This window comes from Hemicordylus capensis, chromosome 9, assembly GCF_027244095.1.
Source record: "Hemicordylus capensis ecotype Gifberg chromosome 9, rHemCap1.1.pri, whole genome shotgun sequence".
NCBI classification, from domain to species: domain Eukaryota; kingdom Metazoa; phylum Chordata; class Lepidosauria; order Squamata; family Cordylidae; genus Hemicordylus; species Hemicordylus capensis.
The window spans coordinates 22,111,889-22,130,742 of NC_069665.1; the positions used below are offsets into that span (position 1 = coordinate 22,111,889).

Consider the following 18,854-nt stretch of genomic DNA (forward strand, 5'->3'; position numbering starts at 1 on the left):
CACCATTGCACCTTTCTCCCATCCACCAATGGGAACGTCCCCAAGGGCATTCCCACTGACAGATGGAGAATGGATGAGAGAAGGAAATGGCAGTGTAAGGGACTCTGTGAAGGGACTACCTCCAAAAGCCCTATGCAATGATGCAGGGGCCTCTGGGAGGAAGACTCCTTTGCCGACAGGGAGGGGAAGGACAGCTGTTGCAGAGTCTTTTCACCTTGGCCAACTGTGGGCTGGGGATGGGAAGGATGAAATAAGGAACAAGAGTTGCTCCTGCTGGCTCACCACCACTCATTTGCTGAGCAAGCCGACCATTGGTCCCTCTAGCTCAGGATCATCACTGACTGGCAGCAGCTCTCCAAGGTTTCAGGCAGGAGTCTTTCCCAGCCCTACCTGGAGATGCTGCCAGAGACAGAACCTGGGACCTTCTGTGTGCAAAGCAGATCCTCTTCCACTGAGCAATGGTCCCATTCCCTGCCTGCCTGCCGCCTTCACCAACATCCTCCTCCCTCCCCATTCAGGCAGGTTTGAGGGGATGTGGAGGGAAGCAGTGTGGGAGACCCAGTGCAAGACTTTGCCTCAGAGCCCCTGCCCTAGTGACAAAGTCCTGCTCAGCTGAAAGACTTTGGGCAAGTGACTCTCTCTCTCAGCCTAACCTACCTCAAGCAATCAAGAGTGGAAGGAAAATCATCCATGTACGCGATCTTCAGCTTTTTAGGAGGACAGCTGTCCTGTGTTGTATTAGCAAACAGTGTGCAACGTTGCATGGATTCAGTATGGTTCCAATACTGAAGTCCCCCCCCAGTGCTGAAATCTACAAAAATCTAAAAATACATCCTTGCAGTTGAAGTCCAGTGCTTCCTGTTCCATCCCAAGGGAACATAACGAACAGCTACTCCTGCACTTTTCTTACAGTCTTCTACGGAGACAGAAGTGCTTGAATTAAAGCAGGGGGAGAAAAGACAGAAATCTGCAAGCCCCACTTTGACTCCCCACAATTCCAGCCAGATCGTGGCTTAGCCTGTAGCATTCTAAAAACAAAAGCTGTGGGGTGGGGGTGGGAGAATCAGAAAAGCTAAGGGGACACACCTTCTGTCCCTTGCAATTCAAGCACTGCTTTCACACAATCTCCCAAGCACAAGTATTCATAAGTGATCCCCAACAACGGATCTTGTAAACCGCCCAGAGACGTAAGTTTTGGGCGGTATAAAAATATGTCAAACAAACAAACAAACAAACACGTTCAATGGGACTTTCTTCCCAGTCAAGGGAAGAACTCAGGACTACAGCTAGATCTCCACTAGGAAGTTAACCTTACTACCACAGGCACAGAAAGGCTCGTGGTGGTCCCCATGCCGACCACATCCTCTGCCTTAATGTCAGAAGCTTCACCAGTCAGCCTCTCCCAGATGGGGAGGCAACTCGTGTCAGGTTGTGGGGGTAAGTGGGTGTCCTGCAGGGGTAAGAGGGTGCTCTGGTGGCCCCTGCATTCTCCGGGGCCCAGGGACATTTGTTCCCATTTTGCTCCACAGTGGCTAAGCCACAGCCTCCTATTTATTTATTTAATTTATACACCGTTCTTCCTAAAGAAGCTTAATGGACTTGTTCTTAGGTAAGTGTGGGTACAACTGCAGCATTAGCCTTCTTTTCTCTCTCCAGACTACATATGCTCAGTTCTTTAAGCATTCCCTTATAGAATTTGTCTGTTAGATCCTTTATCTTGTTTCAGAGCTTTCTGCTGAAGCCTTTCCCAATTTTTCCAACAGTCTTCTTAAACCAAGACACCCAGAAAGAAACGTCACCAAACAGAGTAGCCCCGTATTGATTGGCATCATAATTCAGATTGTTGCATAAAGCTGCTATCAAAAGATGTCCGAGCATTTGCCAATTTAGTTCTCAGACAATTTTTTCCATTTCCAAATGGAAAGAGGCACCATGCTAGGAAAGCCCACACTGTTTTCTTAAGAAGTCTCTTGTCAACTTATACATACTTTCCATTAAGAACAGAACGCTGATTTGCAGAGAAATAATGGACAGCTGTGTTTTTATGCATTGTGAGGAATGCATTATAATCTGACCTATAATGTTCAACTTTCTTTTGAACAACAATGTTACTTTCCACTAAAAGTATTCTCTCCTGGAATTGGCGGGAGGGGGGGAGAAAATGAGAGAGAGGCTCTGCTGCTCCTTTTTTTGTTCAAAAGCTGATAAAATCTCCCAACATAATCACTGCAAGGTTACACTTGCTGTCATGTGCACCCTTGAGGAATGTGCAAGCTTTGTTCCAGAAGTTACAGATGTTTAAACAGAAGTCATCTTGATAAAAATGAAAGAGATGAATGGCTAAATAAACTCTCTTGAAGGGCAGAAGAATGCCCCCCTCTGCAACACTTAAAATGATTTCAACATCAAAACATCACTTCCATACAAAATAATTTGTCCTGTCAAAACGATGTCTGGCAAAAGACAGGGCTTAACAGCAGCAAAAATAAGAGTTATATGTATAAATAAAATTACTGGGCAATTTACCCAAATGAGCAAACCATTTTATTTAAGAACAATACTCATAGTTGTGACTGAAAACACACAGGCTCCTTAATTAAAACATGCAAGTGCCTAAGGGACACAACTTAGGAAAACTGATGTACTGTTTCTATGGAAACAGAGGTATAATCTGATTGACTTCTCCAGGTCTAATGTGCTTCTCTTGACACAATAGTTAAAAAGCCCCAGGGAGGAGCAGAACACTTCACAAGAAACCATTTCCTTTCCAGCTGATGAGCCTCGCCATTGATTACACATAAAACCCGAAACATCTGTCAAAGGCTGCCGACAGCTGGATTTAGGCTGCAAACAATGGGATTCCGTTTTCCCTACAATCACATCTACTTCTCAAACAAGGTGACACAGTGTTTAATCAGTTACTTGGTTGACTCAATTAAAATCATGCAAAGTGGAGAGTGCTTAACCTTTTGGCAGCCACAGGCCACCTGGCTCCTCAAGTATTACCCTTGGAGCCAATGTGGCTGGGGATGATGGGAGTTGTAGTTGGGCACCGCTGATATAGCAAACACAACCGAGTCCTGTGGCACTAGAAAGCAAACACATTTCTGGACCAGAGCGCACTCTACTTGATAAGTTCTAGTTCATCGAAGCTTATGCTACAATTCATGTTAGCTTTTAAGGTGCCAGGGATAGTTTTGCTGGAATAGGCTATGTGGCTCTGGAAGTTATGACCACTGTGTGCACAATGCATGCTAACAAGATAAATAAGTGGTCACAGAGTCAGTATGGCATTGGTTAGAGTGCTGGACTAGGACTGGGAAGGGAAGGTAAAGTGTGCCATCAAGTTGGTGCTGAAATATTGAAGTCAATGTCATGACTAGCTTTAAAGTGCTGTCGAGTTGGTGTCGACTCCTGGCGCCCACAGAGCCCTGTGGTTTTCTTTTGGTAGAATACAGGAGGGGTTTACCATTGCCATCTCCCGCGCAGTATGAGATTATGCCTTTCAGCATCTTCCTATATCGCTGCTGCCTGATATAGGTGTTTCCTATAGTCTGGGAAACAGACCAGCGGGAATTCGAACCGGCAACCTTCTGCTTGTTAGTCAAGCATTTCCCTGTTGTGCGGACCAGGAAGACCAGAGTTCAAATCCCTGTTCCGCCATGAAACTCACTGGGCCGCTCGGGGCCAGTCACTTCTCTCTCAGCTTAACCTCCCTCACAGGGTTGTTGTGAGCATGTACACCGCTTTGGGTTCTTTGGAGGAAGAGCAGGATATAAATATACAAATAAATAAATAAATGCCATCAAGTTCTACTTCCACTTAAGTCTCACTACCAAATGTGTACACAGAAGCAAACCCAATGTGAACTCAATGTTACTGAGGATTTATGACCTCAGCCTCATGAGAGAGGGGCTTATAACGCAACCATTTTTTCACATGGTAATAAAGTGAAATTAGCTTACCTGCCAATCAGTACTTGTGGTTTACTGGATTCATTTGTAACTCCAAATACATCAGGAATTAAGTCACCATTGAAACTGCAACAACAAGGGCAGACACAAAAGTTGAGCTTTCCAGCTGCATCATTAAAATGCAAGAACATTTATTTTAAAAAGTTGATCAACTCATAATTACAGACTGAAAAAAACTGGTAAGTGAAACTCTTAGTTGGATTTATTTTCCTCAAAAATGAACATTAAAAAAATCCAGAATCTCAAAATTTAAACAGAATTTGGCTAAAAGCCACATATGAGTTTTTAGTCATTAGTACTTTGAGTTTTTCAAAGAGGATTTCCTGGATTTTGTTCTAATTTATAGTTGCAAAATAATAATGAAATATACTTACTCCATGATTAATGGCTCATCGTGAAATGTCCTATTTAATATTTTCTTTCGATTTGGATCTGAAAAACATGGAGAAAGTTTGTGGCTGTTAACACTTTAGAAAAACACATCTGGAGATGAATTTTTCTCATTTACAATATATACTTCAGGAATTTATTTTTACGTCCTGCCACTCTGTGAACTCACTACTACTGGGGATTCTCAAACAGCTATTTTAAATTCAATTCTGAATAATGAGCGTGCCAAAATTCAGCATAATATGAAAACGTCCAAATGATTCCCCTCGCCCTAAATATAAAATATGAGAAGAAATTTAGAGGAATGGTGGATGTACAGGATGAACCAATTTATAATACTACTTCTCAGGGTACTATCTGGTCAAAGTTAAACACTTTAACATCCCATTGGTTTAATGGGAGCTGTTTAAGTTCAGGCTCATTCACCGAAAGCAATGAGGCTTAAAAGTGTTTAACTTTGACTTGACTGTGTCTTTAGCACTTGTCCAGCATCTTTCAAAAGGCTGTAATCCTATCTACTTTTACTGGGGAGTAAATCCCATTGAACACAGTGAAGCTTACTTCCAAGTAAATGAGCACAGGCTTACAGTGTGTGTGTGTATCAGGGAATCATTACAATGATCTTTTACAGGTAAAATCTACCTGTAAGATAGATGTTACCATGTGTAACATGTGCAGGAAAGCAACATATAAATCTACATCATAACTTAAATAGCCCTGCAGTGTGAAGCGGGCAGCACTGCAAATAAGGAAGGTGGGGAAATATTGGGAAACAGGAACATGTGGTCCCAGCAGGCATATTTTTATTTATTATTTATTTTTTACATTTATATCCTGCTCTTCCTCAAAGGAACCCAGAGCGGTGTGCTACATACTTGAGTTTCTCCTCACAACAACCCTGGGAAGTAGGTTAGGCTGAGAGAGAAGTGGCTGGCCCAGAGTCACCCAGCAAGTCTCATGGCTGAATGGGGATTTGAACTCAGGTCTCCCGGTCCTAGTCCAGCACTCTAACCACTACACCATGCTGGGTCTTAATCTGCCCAAGTCTGGTTCCCAAGCCGTCCACCCAACTTCAAATCTTGGTTAAAGGAGTCCCGGGAAATCTTGGTCAGAGGGCTCAGGGACCCAACTGAGGTAGGTTTACCCAACATGCCCACAGGGAGCATGGACTCCCGGTTTCTGACATTTCCCTGCCTTCCTTAATTGTGGGAGATCATGTGAAGCCACCCAGACTGAGGGCTGAAGAAGAGAGGTCCCAGTGGGAACGCAAAAAGGTGAGATTTCACCAAAGTGCATTTCAGCTCATTCACTCAAAACCCAAAGTGATGGTGGGTGGGACAGGCACATTGAGTCACTCTTGGTTTGCCCTAGAATTAAATAGGCCAATACATGTGGGTGAAGAAGTCAGTCAGTCTTGCAGGTGGAGAGGACAGCCACACTCAACCCCGTTCACATGTTCATTAAGACGGAAATGACATGTGGAGGTGAAAGAGGGGAAACTGGGGTTGCGCCCGAAGGCCCTACTTCCAACCTCCATGTACACAGAGCCTACACATGGAGACCCAAATATCTGTTATTTAAATAATAAATGATAGTCAATGTACACAGGCTCTCGTATGTGCAATCCGCATCCGGGATAAATGGACAAGATAAATTGAATGTACAGAAGCTGACACGCTTTTGGGTATACCTGTATAGATTCTGTCCACGTGAGGCCTTTAAGAACTTAAGAACAGCCTCAGGCTTATCCAGTCCAGCATCCTGTTTCACTCAGTGGCCCAGCAGATGGCTCTGAGAAGCCCACAGGCAAGAGGTGAGGGCATGCCCTCTCTCCTGCTGCTGATCCCCTGCAACTGGTATTTAGAGGCATCTTGCCTCTGAGGCCGGAGGTGGCCTGTAGACATTAGACTAGTAGCCACTGATAGACCTGTCCTCCATGAATCTGCCTATGCCCCTTTAAAAACCAGCATGGTGTAGTGGTTAGGGTGTTGGACTAGGACCGGGGAGACCCAGGTTCAAATTCAGCCCTGAGACTTGCTGGGTGACTCTGGGTCAGTCACTTCCCTCTCAGCCTAACCAACTTCACAGGGTTGTTGTGAGGAGAAACTTTAGTATGTAGCACACCGCTCTGGGCTCCTTGGAGGAAGAGCGGGATATCATGTAATAAATAAATAATCCAAGCCAAGGGCCATCCCCACATCCTGAATCCCTCCCCCAACTACTATTATAATGTGCCTAAGATTTTTCTAGGCACTGCTCAAAAGTGAAACAGACAATTCCAACCGTGCACACAGGTCGACGGTCTGTTAGATGTGATAGAAAAGGGATGGGAGAGGAAGGCAACAAGCAAGCAAGCTCAGGCAGCAATTCTTCATCAAGGCACAAAAAAAGTCATCTCACAGTGAGTTTCTGTCCAAGTCATTTCTACACAGATGAGCGCATGCACAGGCCTCAGCTGGAATGGCAGCTATTTGTTTTGGGAGAGGAGGAGCCAATTGGCAGCCTTGCTCTCCAATTTCCCTCCCATTTCTATGTTGATTTCTCTATTAATTGAACGACTGCTATCCAAATTTCATGACATAATCCTACAATTTGATCTTTAGGAACACAGGAGGCCGCCATGTACCGAGGCAGACCACTGGGTCCATCTAGCTCAGTATTGTCTACCCAGACTGGCAGCGGCTTCTCCAAGGATGCAGGCGGGAGTCTCTCTCAGCCCTATCTTGGAGAAGCCAGGGAGGGAACTTGGAACCTTCTGCCCTGGTTCCTTCCAAAGGGCCATAGGAATACATAGAACTCCCAAATGACCATTGGCCATTCAGAAATTCAATGCATTCCATGGCCGTTTGGAAGGACAAACATAGTGACATAGGAAGCTGCCTTCTGCTGAGTCAGACCCTTGATCCCTTTAGCTCAGTGTTGTCCACACAGACTGGCAGTGGCTTCTCCAAGGTTGCAGGCAGCAGTCTCTCTCAGCCCTGTCTAGAAGATGCCAGGGAGGGAACTTGGAATGTTCTTGCTCTTCCCAGAGCAGATCCATCTCCTAAGGGGAATATCTTACAGGGCTCACACATGGAGTCTCCCATTCAAATGCAATCAGGGCAGATTAGCAAAGGGGACAAGTCATGCTTGCTAACACAAGACCAGCAGTATCGCCTACCTAATGATTGATTATTTCCCCAGAAAATATAAACCGAGAGGTCAGCAGTGGATTGATTTTGTGGACGAGTCGTCAGCAGGACATCCATTTGTGAATCACCATCGTAATCACCAGGAACCACGCTGGTTATCTCAACACTACGGGGGGAAGCAATAATTTCATAAATACTTCATGTCCAAACATTTCATGCCCAAAGCATTGTAAACAAATATTTTCTTGCTGTAATGGTACGCCACACAAAATCCCTCCTCTAATTTTGATAGAATATGATCCCTACAGCATCATCTTCCCTCTTAAACTCTGGAGATGTTTCTAACAGCAGAATCTAGTTTACTCTTTAAAACTGGTGTTTAATAACTTGCTTCCACACAGAATGCAGCCTCAGAACTGGAGCGTGGAGCAAACTGTAAACCCTTGTTGATAAGCTTACACTTGCATTTATTCCTCTGGAGATCAAGAATTTAATTTAGTCTCACTTTTGTTTTAATTCTGCTCTTCTCTGACTCCCTGTTCAGCACTTAGACAATACCTGAATTTTATGTTGACTAGCAGAGGTATAATTTCAAGTCTGCCATAACCACAGATTGGCCTTGTAGGTCTGCGCACAAGACAGATGGGAATTATTTCCTGAAATCCCTTTATAGAAACGAAGTATGCCCCAAGAACAACCCTACAGGATATTGTTAGGTCTTTTTGTAAGTCAGGGGTTCCCAGCCTTTTTAAACAAATCCACCCCTTTTGTCACAAACTTTCAGCTCAGGTGCCCTGTGTGTGTAACATTTAAATTTAAACACAAATTTAAATATGGCAGTCATGATGAGATAGGCTACTGCAGTCACGGACTTGCATCCAGACTAAGTTACTCGTGAGTCCTCCCATTGAAATTAATTCAGTGGAAGTACTCAGTGCTGATTTTTTGAAGCCTGTCAGCCAGGCTGATTTCAACACAGAGCCAACCAATCAGGAGCAAAGCCTTCATCCTCTTTCCTCCCCTTCTGCAGTGGATACATTGCTGAGGACATGTCAGCTTCAAGCCAGCAATCCTCAGACAGGGATCAAATAGCGCAGCTGCAGCGTGGAGGCAGGTGGGCTTTGAGTACCCTCTGGGAGCCCTTCAGGTACCCCTAGGCAGGGCCATCCTTAGCGAGCCCTGGCAGGGTGGGGGGGGGTCTGGGTACTGGGTGCGAGTGCACACATCGTGTGCGTGTACATCAGACAGGCGCACGTACGCACCCGGTACTTCCAGCCAAAGAGGGGGAAGGGGAGGCAGGGAGGCACACTGCCACCCCGAAGGCTTTTACGGACACCGGGCGCCGGTGGGGAGGAAACGTGGGGGGAGGGGTCAGTGCAGCCTCCTCCGCCCTTAAAGTGACACCCCCCCACCCCCTCGAGCCACCCCCACCCGGTTCCGTGCACATCCCTAGCGCACTGCTGCTCCGAGCAGGTTCAGATGCAGCGAAAGCAGATGTAAGCACCTACTGGAGTCAGGCAGTATATAAAATAAATAAATAAAATAAAAATATTTATTTACCCTTAAAGGTGCCTCTCACTGCCCCCCACCCGGATGCTGTTGACTACAACTCCCATGATCCCGAAGCAAGCCACTGCAGCTGGGGATTCTGGGAGTTGCGGTCAACAACAGCGAGAGATCCCTGTTAGTGGGAACACGGATCAGAGGCAGGAAGCACTATATGGGCCCTGGACCAGATGAAAAAGTGCCCATTTTCTGGTCAGTGAATGTAATAAAAGACGACGACGATGACAAGAAGTAAGCCCAGAGTACCGGGAATCACACAAATAATTCTTTCTCCACCTCTTTCTAACCATGCCTTCACTTTCTATTCCCAAACAATTAAGGGTCTGTCTAGACCAGGTTGCTCAATCCTTTCCCCCGTCTGCCCCCCAGCAAAGCTGAAGCTGGTCCAGATGTAGAGAAGAGCTAAATACAATCAGGTTTATAGCTATCAGACAGTTCACACCACAGAATACCTCAAGAAACAAGCTGAAGAGAATTTCATTGTCATCCTTTTCAAACCAACAGTAATATTAACATTTTAAAAAAACAAAAATTCTGAATGCACAGGGTCATTGTACAAGCCAAGAACAGGAAGGTCCCTATTCTTTCTTTCCCCCATAAGCACGTTACAAAACCATGTCATGAGTTCAGATTTAAGCTCCATGGCAAAATAAAGTCAGCAACCAGATACAAGAAACTCACTAGAGTCACTGGAAAGGCTTAAAGTCTGTCTCGCTTGAGTGAAAGAGCAGGATCCAACCTGCTACATCTCCAATGTATTTTACATATATTTCAACGACATACTTACTTTAATGATAAGTTGACTTTGGGCTTAAAATAGGGTTCTTTTTGGTCCGCCAGGAAGATAAGTAAATTATTGCCTGAAAAGCAAGGACAGTCACAGCTTCAGGTTAGCAAGAAAATCTCAGAGTAGAGATCACTGCATAATGCTTGTGAAATGTCTGCACTCAGGGAAGCTTTTTTCCACGAGGGCTCATCTGCCTAGGAATCCCAGAGTGTTCATCACAGAACCCTTGTGTTTTGCAGAGATTTCGGGATCTCACACACATCGTAGACTGGTCAGGCCACGAGGGGTTTCAATGCCGCCCCACACAAACTGGAAGTACAGTACTTTTTCGACTGTGAGCCCTTTGGGGACAGAGAGCCATTTTATTTATTTATATCTACGTACAATTCAATGAATACTTATATACTGCTTTTCAACCAAAGTTCCCAAAGCGGCTTACAAACAGAAACAAATTAATAAATTAATTAAACGGCTCCCTGTCCCCAAGGGCTCACAATCTAAAAATAAACATAAGAAAGACACCAGCAACAGCCACTGGAGGGATGCTCTGTTGGGAACTTTTGTTGAAGAGTGGTATATAAATATTCGCCATATTTGTATGCTCAGAGGGCATGTTCAAAGCACTCCTATGCACATTGAAGGGTAGGGGTGGAGCAAAGTTGGAATGGGCCATGGGATACAAAGTGAAGGTGGGCCAACGTTGGCACCGCCGGCGGGGGGTGGGGAGGCACCGTTAACTGTAAATTAGTAGGTGCTTACCTCTCCTCCTGCAGCACCTGAAAGCTGATCAGGGCAGCGATGTCCCACCCAGCACCCGCTGCAGCGGAAGATCAGCTCTGCCACTCAGCTGGCGAAGGCAATTTGCCTGGCCAGCAAATGGATTCCGCGCATGTGCGGAGGCCAGCTGAGAGGCAGAGCCAATCCTCCACTACTGAGGGTGCTGGGTGGCACACTGATGCTCTGAACAGCTTTCAGGTGCAGCAGGAGGAGAGGTAAGCACCTAGGAACTTAGAAAGCTGCCATATACTAAGTCAGACCATTGGTCCATCTAGCTCAGGATTGTCTTCACAGACTGGCAGCGGCTTCTCCAAGGTTGCAGGCAGGAATCTCTCTAAGCCCTATCTTGGAGATGCCGCCAGAGAGGGACCTTGGGACCTTCTGCTCTTCCCAAAGCGGCTCCATTCTCTGAGGGGATTATCTTCCAATTCCACACTTCTAGTCTCCCATTCATATGCAACCAGGGTGGACCCTGCTTAGCTAAGAGGACAAGTCATGCTTGCTACCACAAGACCAGCTCTCCTCCAACTAATTTACAGTTAAAGGTGCCTCCCACTGTCCCCCCCACCCCCAGCAGTGGCACCCACACCAGCTGCTGATGGGTCCCTGCCCCCCAGCCCTTATTCTCCTCCCCACTGGTCTTTGCTGCAGAATAACTGTTAAGGACATGCTGAAAAACAAAATATTATCCACACCCCTTTTCTCTTGCTCCCATGCAAACAATGTCATATGCTCTTCATGCACAAGAGCAGAGAGCAACGTCCCCCTCTTCCTCAGGGCCCCAGGGACTTTTGTCCCACCTTATTCAGTTATAGCTATGATCCTGCTACAGGGGAAGAGCAGCAGTTACAGATGAGCTGGTTTTCAGGGAACCTTGTCCATCATTACCAGTCTCCTCCTTGAGGAAATCCTAGATTCCCTAGAACAGGATGAAAACCATATCTGTGAAATCTTCAGAGGGTCTTCTAACCACCAAGGCTTCCTTTGGTTTTGGTTTTTAATGCTAAAGTAAGAGCAAAAGTAAAATGTCTTCTCCACCTGAGCACTGTACATCTCATTTCCTCCTGAATTTATACTTGATTTCTATTAGCATGAAGCTCTTATTTCTTTCTCTCTCTCTCCTCTTAAAATTAGCAGGGAGGTTTAGCACTCCAAACGTGCCATTTCATCACTTGCAGTGGTATGGATATCTGCCTATAGAAGTTTTCTTCTCAGGCTACTCTGAATTCCAAGAATTTTTTGAGGCATGTACAACATTTGAGTTTTAGTGTCAGGTAGATGCCTACCATGATCACTTTTAGCAATAGCAATTCAGATTGGCATCACTGGCCATGACTGTGCAGACATACATAGTTTCTTGTAGTCATAAGGGTGTGCCCTGGGCAACTGCCAATATCAATGCGAGGTTCCTTTCAACAAACAGCCCAGAGCTCTTTAAAGCTTTTCAAACCTAGGTTGGATGGCACACATGTACATGCTGAGGTCATGTACAGAAACAGAAACATATCTTTCAGAAATTGCAAGTTTCCCTTTCTTAAGAGGGTCACTAGCAAAGTGAGTTGGGTGTCACCAACAGGCACAGCTGTAGTGCTCACCGTTGCTGTGTAGGCCAAAGGACCCTACGTGGTCTTGTAAATCTAGTCAAACTCTTTCTATAGCTTACCTTCTTCACCTTCCTGTTAACAGTAAGTTAATGCAGAGAAATTTAGTGTTGCCACCTCATTTCGTTTATGATGCTAAATCACATACTAAATTTTAAATCTATCTTTATGTACATATATAAACCCACACACTGAACTCAGCAGTGAAGCTCACTGAATGAGTTTGAGCCAGTCACTGTTTTTTCCAGCCAAGCCTACTTCATAGGGCTGTTGTGAGGATTTCTTTTTTAAAGGAATAACCCATTTATGTTGTCCTGTATCCTTGGAGCAAAGATAGCCTACACACGTGAACAGGAATTGAAACTGACAGAAAGTTTCAATTCCAACCTTTCAATTTCAACCGGTTTACAAATAGTTATTATTGTTATTGGAGTGAATTGTTCGCTGAATAAACAAACCATTTGTTGTTTGCTCATAAAATATAAACACAATAACTGCATTGTATTGGTTAATCGTTCGTTTTGGATTGGATTTTGTGGGTTGCATTTAGAGGGAGTTTGTGAGAAACTGAAATTGACAACTTAGTCAATTAGCACAGGGGGAGAATTCCCATTTTAGTCCCATTGGCCATCTTAGTCAGTTTCAACGGGGCCCTCATGCCTGAGCAGCTGAGACGCAGAGAGCCCAGCCCTCCCCGTGCCTCACCTCCCCTCAGCACGAAGAGATCCGTCTGCTTGTCGGAGTTGAAGTCCCCGAAGGCGGCCAGGCTCCCGAAGGCCTCGGCCCCGAAGAGCTGGGAAGTGACATCCTGCAGCGCCCAGCTCAGCCTCGCCGCCACGGCGAGCCAGAGCAACGCCACCCCGCGGAAGCCCCTCACGCTCCCCATCGCTCGGCGGCGGCGGCAGCAGCAGCAGGCCGGCTCCTTCCCGTCACCATCACTTACGGGCCCCAGCGGAGCAGGGGAGCCAGGAGGGCCGCCGGGCAGCCGCGCCTCTCACAACCGGCCCCACTTCCGGGTTCGCTTGACGGCGGGCCGGCGTCGCGCTCCGCGGTCGCGGGGAGGGGATTGGCGTCAGCGCGCGTGCGCCGGCGTCGCGCCTTTACGGCCCTGCCTAGCAACTGCCAACCTCCTTGGGAGAGTCTGGGGGCGCCTCGGAGGGTTAGAGCGGAGCGTCGAGTCTGCCGCCATGGCGTCCTCTCTGGCTGACGTGAGCTGGAAAATGCTGGAGCTGAGGGCCCGCTCCAAGCGCTCAGGTCTGACACCCCCTCGCCTTCCTCTTGCCTCCCCCGGGGAGGGGGAGCGGCTGCGCTTGCCTGAGGCTGGGGGGGGAGGCCCTGCTTGGACTCTCCCCGCCGATCCCCTCCCGTTCTCCAGCCCCCTCCCCTCCCGCACCCCCCCCCCGCCTCCCTTCTCTTCCTCTTCCCCAGCCATTTTCTTCCCCGCCTCTACCCCCCCCCTTGTTTGTTTGTTTTGTTTATCTGAACTGGAGAAGTCCAGATTAGGGATATGCAGAACGTTCTGCGCTCTGGATGTTCCGCCTCAATACGGGGCTGTTCCGTGTGGTTTTAGCTCTGAACAGAATGGGCCGTCCCGAGTCGGAGCAACCAGTTTGAATCGTCGTTCTGGCAGAACGTTCTAGGGATTTCGTGTTCTGTTCCGAGCTTGAAATGGAACACTAGATTTGTTTCGTGCATACCCCTACTCTGAATGTAAGATGAGCCTTTTTCAAAAGTAAAGGTTCAATGTGGGTTGCACCTGCATTTACTCAAAAGGGACAGTATAAGGAACAAATGAGAAAACAAAAAGGAGCGTAGGATGAAATCAGTTGGAACAAGCCCAATAAAAAATAAAAAATCCAGTTCCAAACCCATTGGCCTAATGTTAAAAGGGTTTTTAAAAGCCTCTCTAAACAGGTGGGTTTTAGGATCTTTTTTTAAAAAAAAAAACTCTATGGGAGGGAGAATTAGAAAGTTCTTCTGGGAGGGCATTCTGAAGCTGAGGAGCCACCGCTGAAAAAGGCCCTGTCTTCACTTCACTTCCTCCTCAGAAGAGCCTTGCTTTGCTTGCACAGACTGAAAGTCCACCTGCAACTTCAACTTCTGCAACTCCAACATTAGTCCTCCAACTCTTGTCCGACTGCAGCTCCCATCATCTAACAAGAGCTGGAGAACTGAATTTGTGTAGCCCTGATCTAGACCTGATCTAGCCTGGTTTCAGCCACAGCCAGCCAGAGGCTTCCTGGGAAGCTCACCAAAGCAGGGCCAGAGGGGAGAGTGACCTGTCCCCAAATGGCTGGTTGCTCCAGGCATGGAGGCGCCATTGTGCTGCTGTGACTAAGAACAAAAGAAGACGACATGTGTGCATATGAATTGTGTGTGCATATATTCACATATTGGAAGATAGGAACATAGGAAGCTGCCTTATACTGAGTCAGACCCTTGGTCCATCTAGCTCAGCATTGTCTACGCTGACTGGCAGCCACTCTCCAAGGTTTTGCAGGAATCTTTTCCAGCCCTGTCTGGAGATTTCTGGGATTGATCCTGAGACCATCTGCATGCAAAGCAGATTCTCCACCACTGAGCTATGGCCCAATCCCCACTTTAAAAAAACAAAGAAACAAAAAAACAGCTTAGGTCCCAGCCCCAAAGGGCTCACCATCCAAAAAATGACACAAAGGGAGATAATGCATGCATTACTTGGCAGCAAGTCTGTTGAACTTGGGCTTATTTCTGAGTAGATGCACGTTGGATTGGGCAATACAGACCCGTCTAGTCCAGCATCCTGCTTCCCTCAGCTAGATATCTCTGGGTCTCTCTTGGAAGCAGGCAGAATGGGAGATACCCATCCTCTGCCCCAGTAAGCAGAGGTATATTGCCTCTGAACAGAGACATTTAATTTAGAAAGGTCTCTCCTCCATGAATTGATTTTAACCCCCCTTTCAGTGCCTTCCAGCTATATGGCCATCAGCACAACCTGTTCTATTAGTTGTGTGAAGAAATACTTTCTTTTGCTGGTCTATTTCATTGAATGGCCTAGTACTATGAGAAACAGAAAAACAGCTGAAGGCCTTTTCAGAAGGGGACTGCCCTCCTTGCTGCCTCCCTTATGGATAGATCACTTTGTCTTTTGGAGCTGCACAGCAGACCAATACAACATTTCCCCACCACTGGATGAAGTACCATGCAGGTGGGCAAATGGGAAAAGCTTCACATGCAAAGTCTCTCATGTTGTGCAGGTATTAAAAATGCTGCCATCCAGAACAGATTTGGAAATTGTCAACTCCTTTCTTAAACTTCCTCTTCTCCCACATGCTTGAAGACAAAAATCCTGTCTGAATGCATGCACACCTAGACATATGACACATCTGTTCCTTCCCCAAACTGGGTAGGGCTGACACCTAAAAATTTGATGCTGTCACCGAGGAGTCTTAAATGGTTTTTCTGAACATTGCAGAAGGAGCCATCTCTATCTCACACACACATTCATTTTGTTTAATTGTGTAGGCAAGGGCAGGCAACCTTGCTCTCCAGCTGTTGTTGAACTACAACTCCTGTCATCTCCAGCCAAGCTGGGGATGATGGGATTTGTAGTGCAACAACAGCTGAAGAGCCAAGGTTGCCTGCCTCTGGTCTAGATTGTCCTTAGATAGAGTTCCCAGCACAGGCCTGCTCAACTTCTGGCCTCCTGCAGATGCTGGCCTACAATCCCCATAATCCCTGGCTATTGGCTACTGTGACTGGGGATCTTGGGAGTTGTAGTCCAAAAACAGCTGTGGGCGGGTGGGTGGCTAAGTTAAGCAGGCCAGTCTCAGCACTTCTTGTTAGATAGCTAGAAATTGACCCTCAGTCTTCTGAGAATATTTAGTTATCAGATAGTGAGCATGCATCTTGCCCTTTTGATGAGACTTCCTTGTGTGTCTGGTAGACTGCTGAGAAACAGCATGGTCAGCTACAACTATTTATATACCACCTTTCAACAAAAGTTTCCAAAGTGGTTTACATAGAGAGTTAAATAAATAAATAAGATGGATCCCTATCCCCAAAGGGCTCACAGTTTAAAAAGAAACCATACGATAGACATCAGCATCAGTCACCGGAGATACTGTGCTGTGGCCAATTACTCTCCCTCTGATAAATAAAGAGAATTGCCACGTTAAAAAGATGCCTCTTTGCCTAGTTAGCAGGGGTCAGGATGGACTTTAGTCTGTTGAAGCTTACAGTAGTAGTAAAATCCCCCAACTTAAATAATTTTTGTTGACCTTTTCATTGTTCTCCTCTCATGCTTCTTTACCTCTTATGTTGTCCTTTCCCAGTTTTCCTGATTGTCTGATTTTGCCCCCTGTGATGTAGCCTCTCCACTTTTCTGGCATCTTCAGATCTCCCTCCTCCTATCCACTTCCATTCCTCCACTCTCGACCCTCCCCCCCAACCCATCAACATCCCCTTCCCTGCCTTGGCTTGTAGCTATTTTTGGCCTGCTTGATCCATCTGGCAGCTTTACAAATCACTTGCAAAGGCGGCAGCAGCAGCTCTGGCTAACGCTGAAGATGCAGGCTCTGCTGATGTCTGTCTACGTTTCTCCCTGTGGCTCAGATATAAATATCGCTAATAAAAGTCTTAAGAGAAAGTATGGTCGAGGCATGCATTGGGCCTCTGTAACGTGCATAATCTCCCGCATGCATTCAGCTACATCTTGCTTTATTTCTATGGAACTGTTTTGCCCAGGGGTGTAGCTAGGGCAGAGGGGCCCCTGTGTTCATCCCTCTCTCTGGTGGCCCCCCAGAGTGTGGAAGAAAATAGGGAGGCATGGATCTGGCGGGCCCTCAGGAGCTGGGGGCCCGTGTTCTTTGAACCCTTTCGTTCAATTATAGCTACGCCCCTGGTTTTGCCTTTTTAAGAGTACATCAGAGTCTTGCCTCAGATTTGTAGTTCCTTTCCTGATGAGAGGAATACAAATACTTTTTTTAAACCACCACCACCACACCATTGTTCACCATCATGATGATGAAAGTCTCTATAACTAACCCTTTCCAATAAATACAAAAGTTCTCAAATCCACCTTCTTTTTAATGTAGCTTTGCTGCATGTTAGTTGCTTAGATAGTTAAATTTCACATTACTTCAAGTGCCATGCATTCCCCAAAAGATGTCCTGTAGAGTATGTTGTAAACTTGAAGTGCCTACCTACACGCATCATTGTGTTAGACAAGCTACTAAACATTAATGTGTTCTTAAATTGCAAGTGTAGCATTGCTTTGAACAATCATTAGGTTTTGTCTAACTTCCCTAGGAGCATCAGCGTGTGTTCTCTTACAACACACTTTAGAATGTGAGCCTTTGATGTATTTGTCTGATAAACTGAGATCATAGCACAAAATAGGTTATAGTGGCTCTAAATGGTCACTCTGGAAGCAAAAGTACCTCCTCTATTAAAAAAATTTGATCTACAGAGTTTTGTTCAAATCCCGCGGTTCTACTTTTATTTATTTACACCCTGTTTTTCAAAGCAATTCTCCAAAATAAAAGAAACACACACACTAAAATGCAATTTTAAAATCAAGTAAAGCATTAAAAATACACAGCAGCATTAAAAACCAGCAGACACAGTTAAAACAGCAGACTTAATGCTAAAACACCTTCTGGAGTAATATTTTCAAATGCTGTCTAAAAAGAGAAGCTTGGTGAAGTTTACTGGAACTTCCTGGGGAGAGAATTCCACAATTGTGCCATTTTTACCTAAAAGAAAAGCCAAAGTGCTTAGGCCACATTGTATTAAGAAAATATGTATGCTTACAGCACATTTCATATAATTATGTACTAGAGAACTCAGGGGGTTGAGTGCCTTTCAGACTGTGAACAAAGCTAGTGCCAATCAAAAGAAGGTAGCACTTGGTATTAACAACTCTTAAAACTCTTAAATATGTATAAACCAATATATTTGTAAATGAAGGGATGGTGGTGGGATCCAGCCTGACATGGACTTTGCATGCTTGGTGCACCCAGAGGCATTTAATGTTGTGGTGTCCTTTTAAAACAACAACAGAGCACTGGGTAGGGAATTGGCCGGTTTATATTATCTTAAAGGAGGGCATTAGAAGTGGGGAGATGCTACATTCTGTTGCAGGTCCTATTTTTTCTCTCTCATACTGAAATTGGGTGGTCCAATTTTTACTAGTTTGGAAGTGAAATCAAACCACCCCAAAATATGTAATGATTTCTGCATAGTTGGAGGTGCCCCCCCATGCACAGAACTAAATTAGTTTGTAGATTAAGAAATCCCCCAAACAACCCGACAGTTTTCAGTGGCTGTCAGGGCTTATAGGATGTTGAGGTCAGTGGGAAAAGAGGGAGAAGAGGAGGGAGGGAACTGGTTTGCATAAGCTAGAGAAGTGGTTGAAGGCAGTGGGATGCCATGAAGTTAAAATCCCCTTCCTTTCTTGCATTATATGGGGAGGTTTCAGGAGGAGGAAAGTAAGAGTAAAAAGGACATATTTTCTAGGGATGTGTAAAGCAGCTCGAATTTGAACCGGTTAGATGGTTCAAATTCAAACTGAACCAGGCATTGGGTTCAACTTGCCAGTTCAAATTTAAACCGAACTGAGCCTGCTTTGATTCGAACCGGTTTGAGC

At 45.7% G+C, this 18,854-nt stretch overlaps 2 protein-coding genes across 10 annotated transcripts in view; one reads left to right on the forward strand and one right to left on the reverse strand.

Annotated features, from left to right (window-relative positions):
• Positions 1-13,112, reverse strand: part of ITFG1 (integrin alpha FG-GAP repeat containing 1) — a 131,230-nt gene extending 118,118 nt beyond the window's left edge. For both annotated transcript variants that reach the window (XM_053270345.1, XM_053270344.1), the window contains exons 1-5: positions 12,932-13,112; positions 9,849-9,921; positions 7,525-7,661; positions 4,349-4,406; positions 3,966-4,040 (exon numbers count right to left, since the gene is read on the reverse strand). In XM_053270345.1, the coding sequence (XP_053126320.1) occupies positions 3,966-4,040; positions 4,349-4,406; positions 7,525-7,661; positions 9,849-9,921; positions 12,932-13,112 (524 nt within the window). The remainder of the gene's footprint in view (positions 1-3,965; positions 4,041-4,348; positions 4,407-7,524; positions 7,662-9,848; positions 9,922-12,931) is intronic.
• Positions 13,113-13,327: 215 nt separating this feature from the next.
• Positions 13,328-18,854, forward strand: part of PHKB (phosphorylase kinase regulatory subunit beta) — a 130,370-nt gene continuing 124,843 nt past the window's right edge. For 4 of the 8 annotated variants that reach the window (XM_053270330.1, XM_053270329.1, XM_053270331.1 and 1 more), the window contains exon 1: positions 13,348-13,480. In XM_053270330.1, the coding sequence (XP_053126305.1) occupies positions 13,414-13,480 (67 nt within the window). In that variant the 5' untranslated portion in view covers positions 13,348-13,413. Of the gene's footprint in view, positions 13,481-18,854 lie in introns of all 8 variants that reach the window. The other 4 variants (XM_053270332.1, XM_053270336.1, XM_053270334.1 and 1 more) reach the window with 2 other exon arrangements.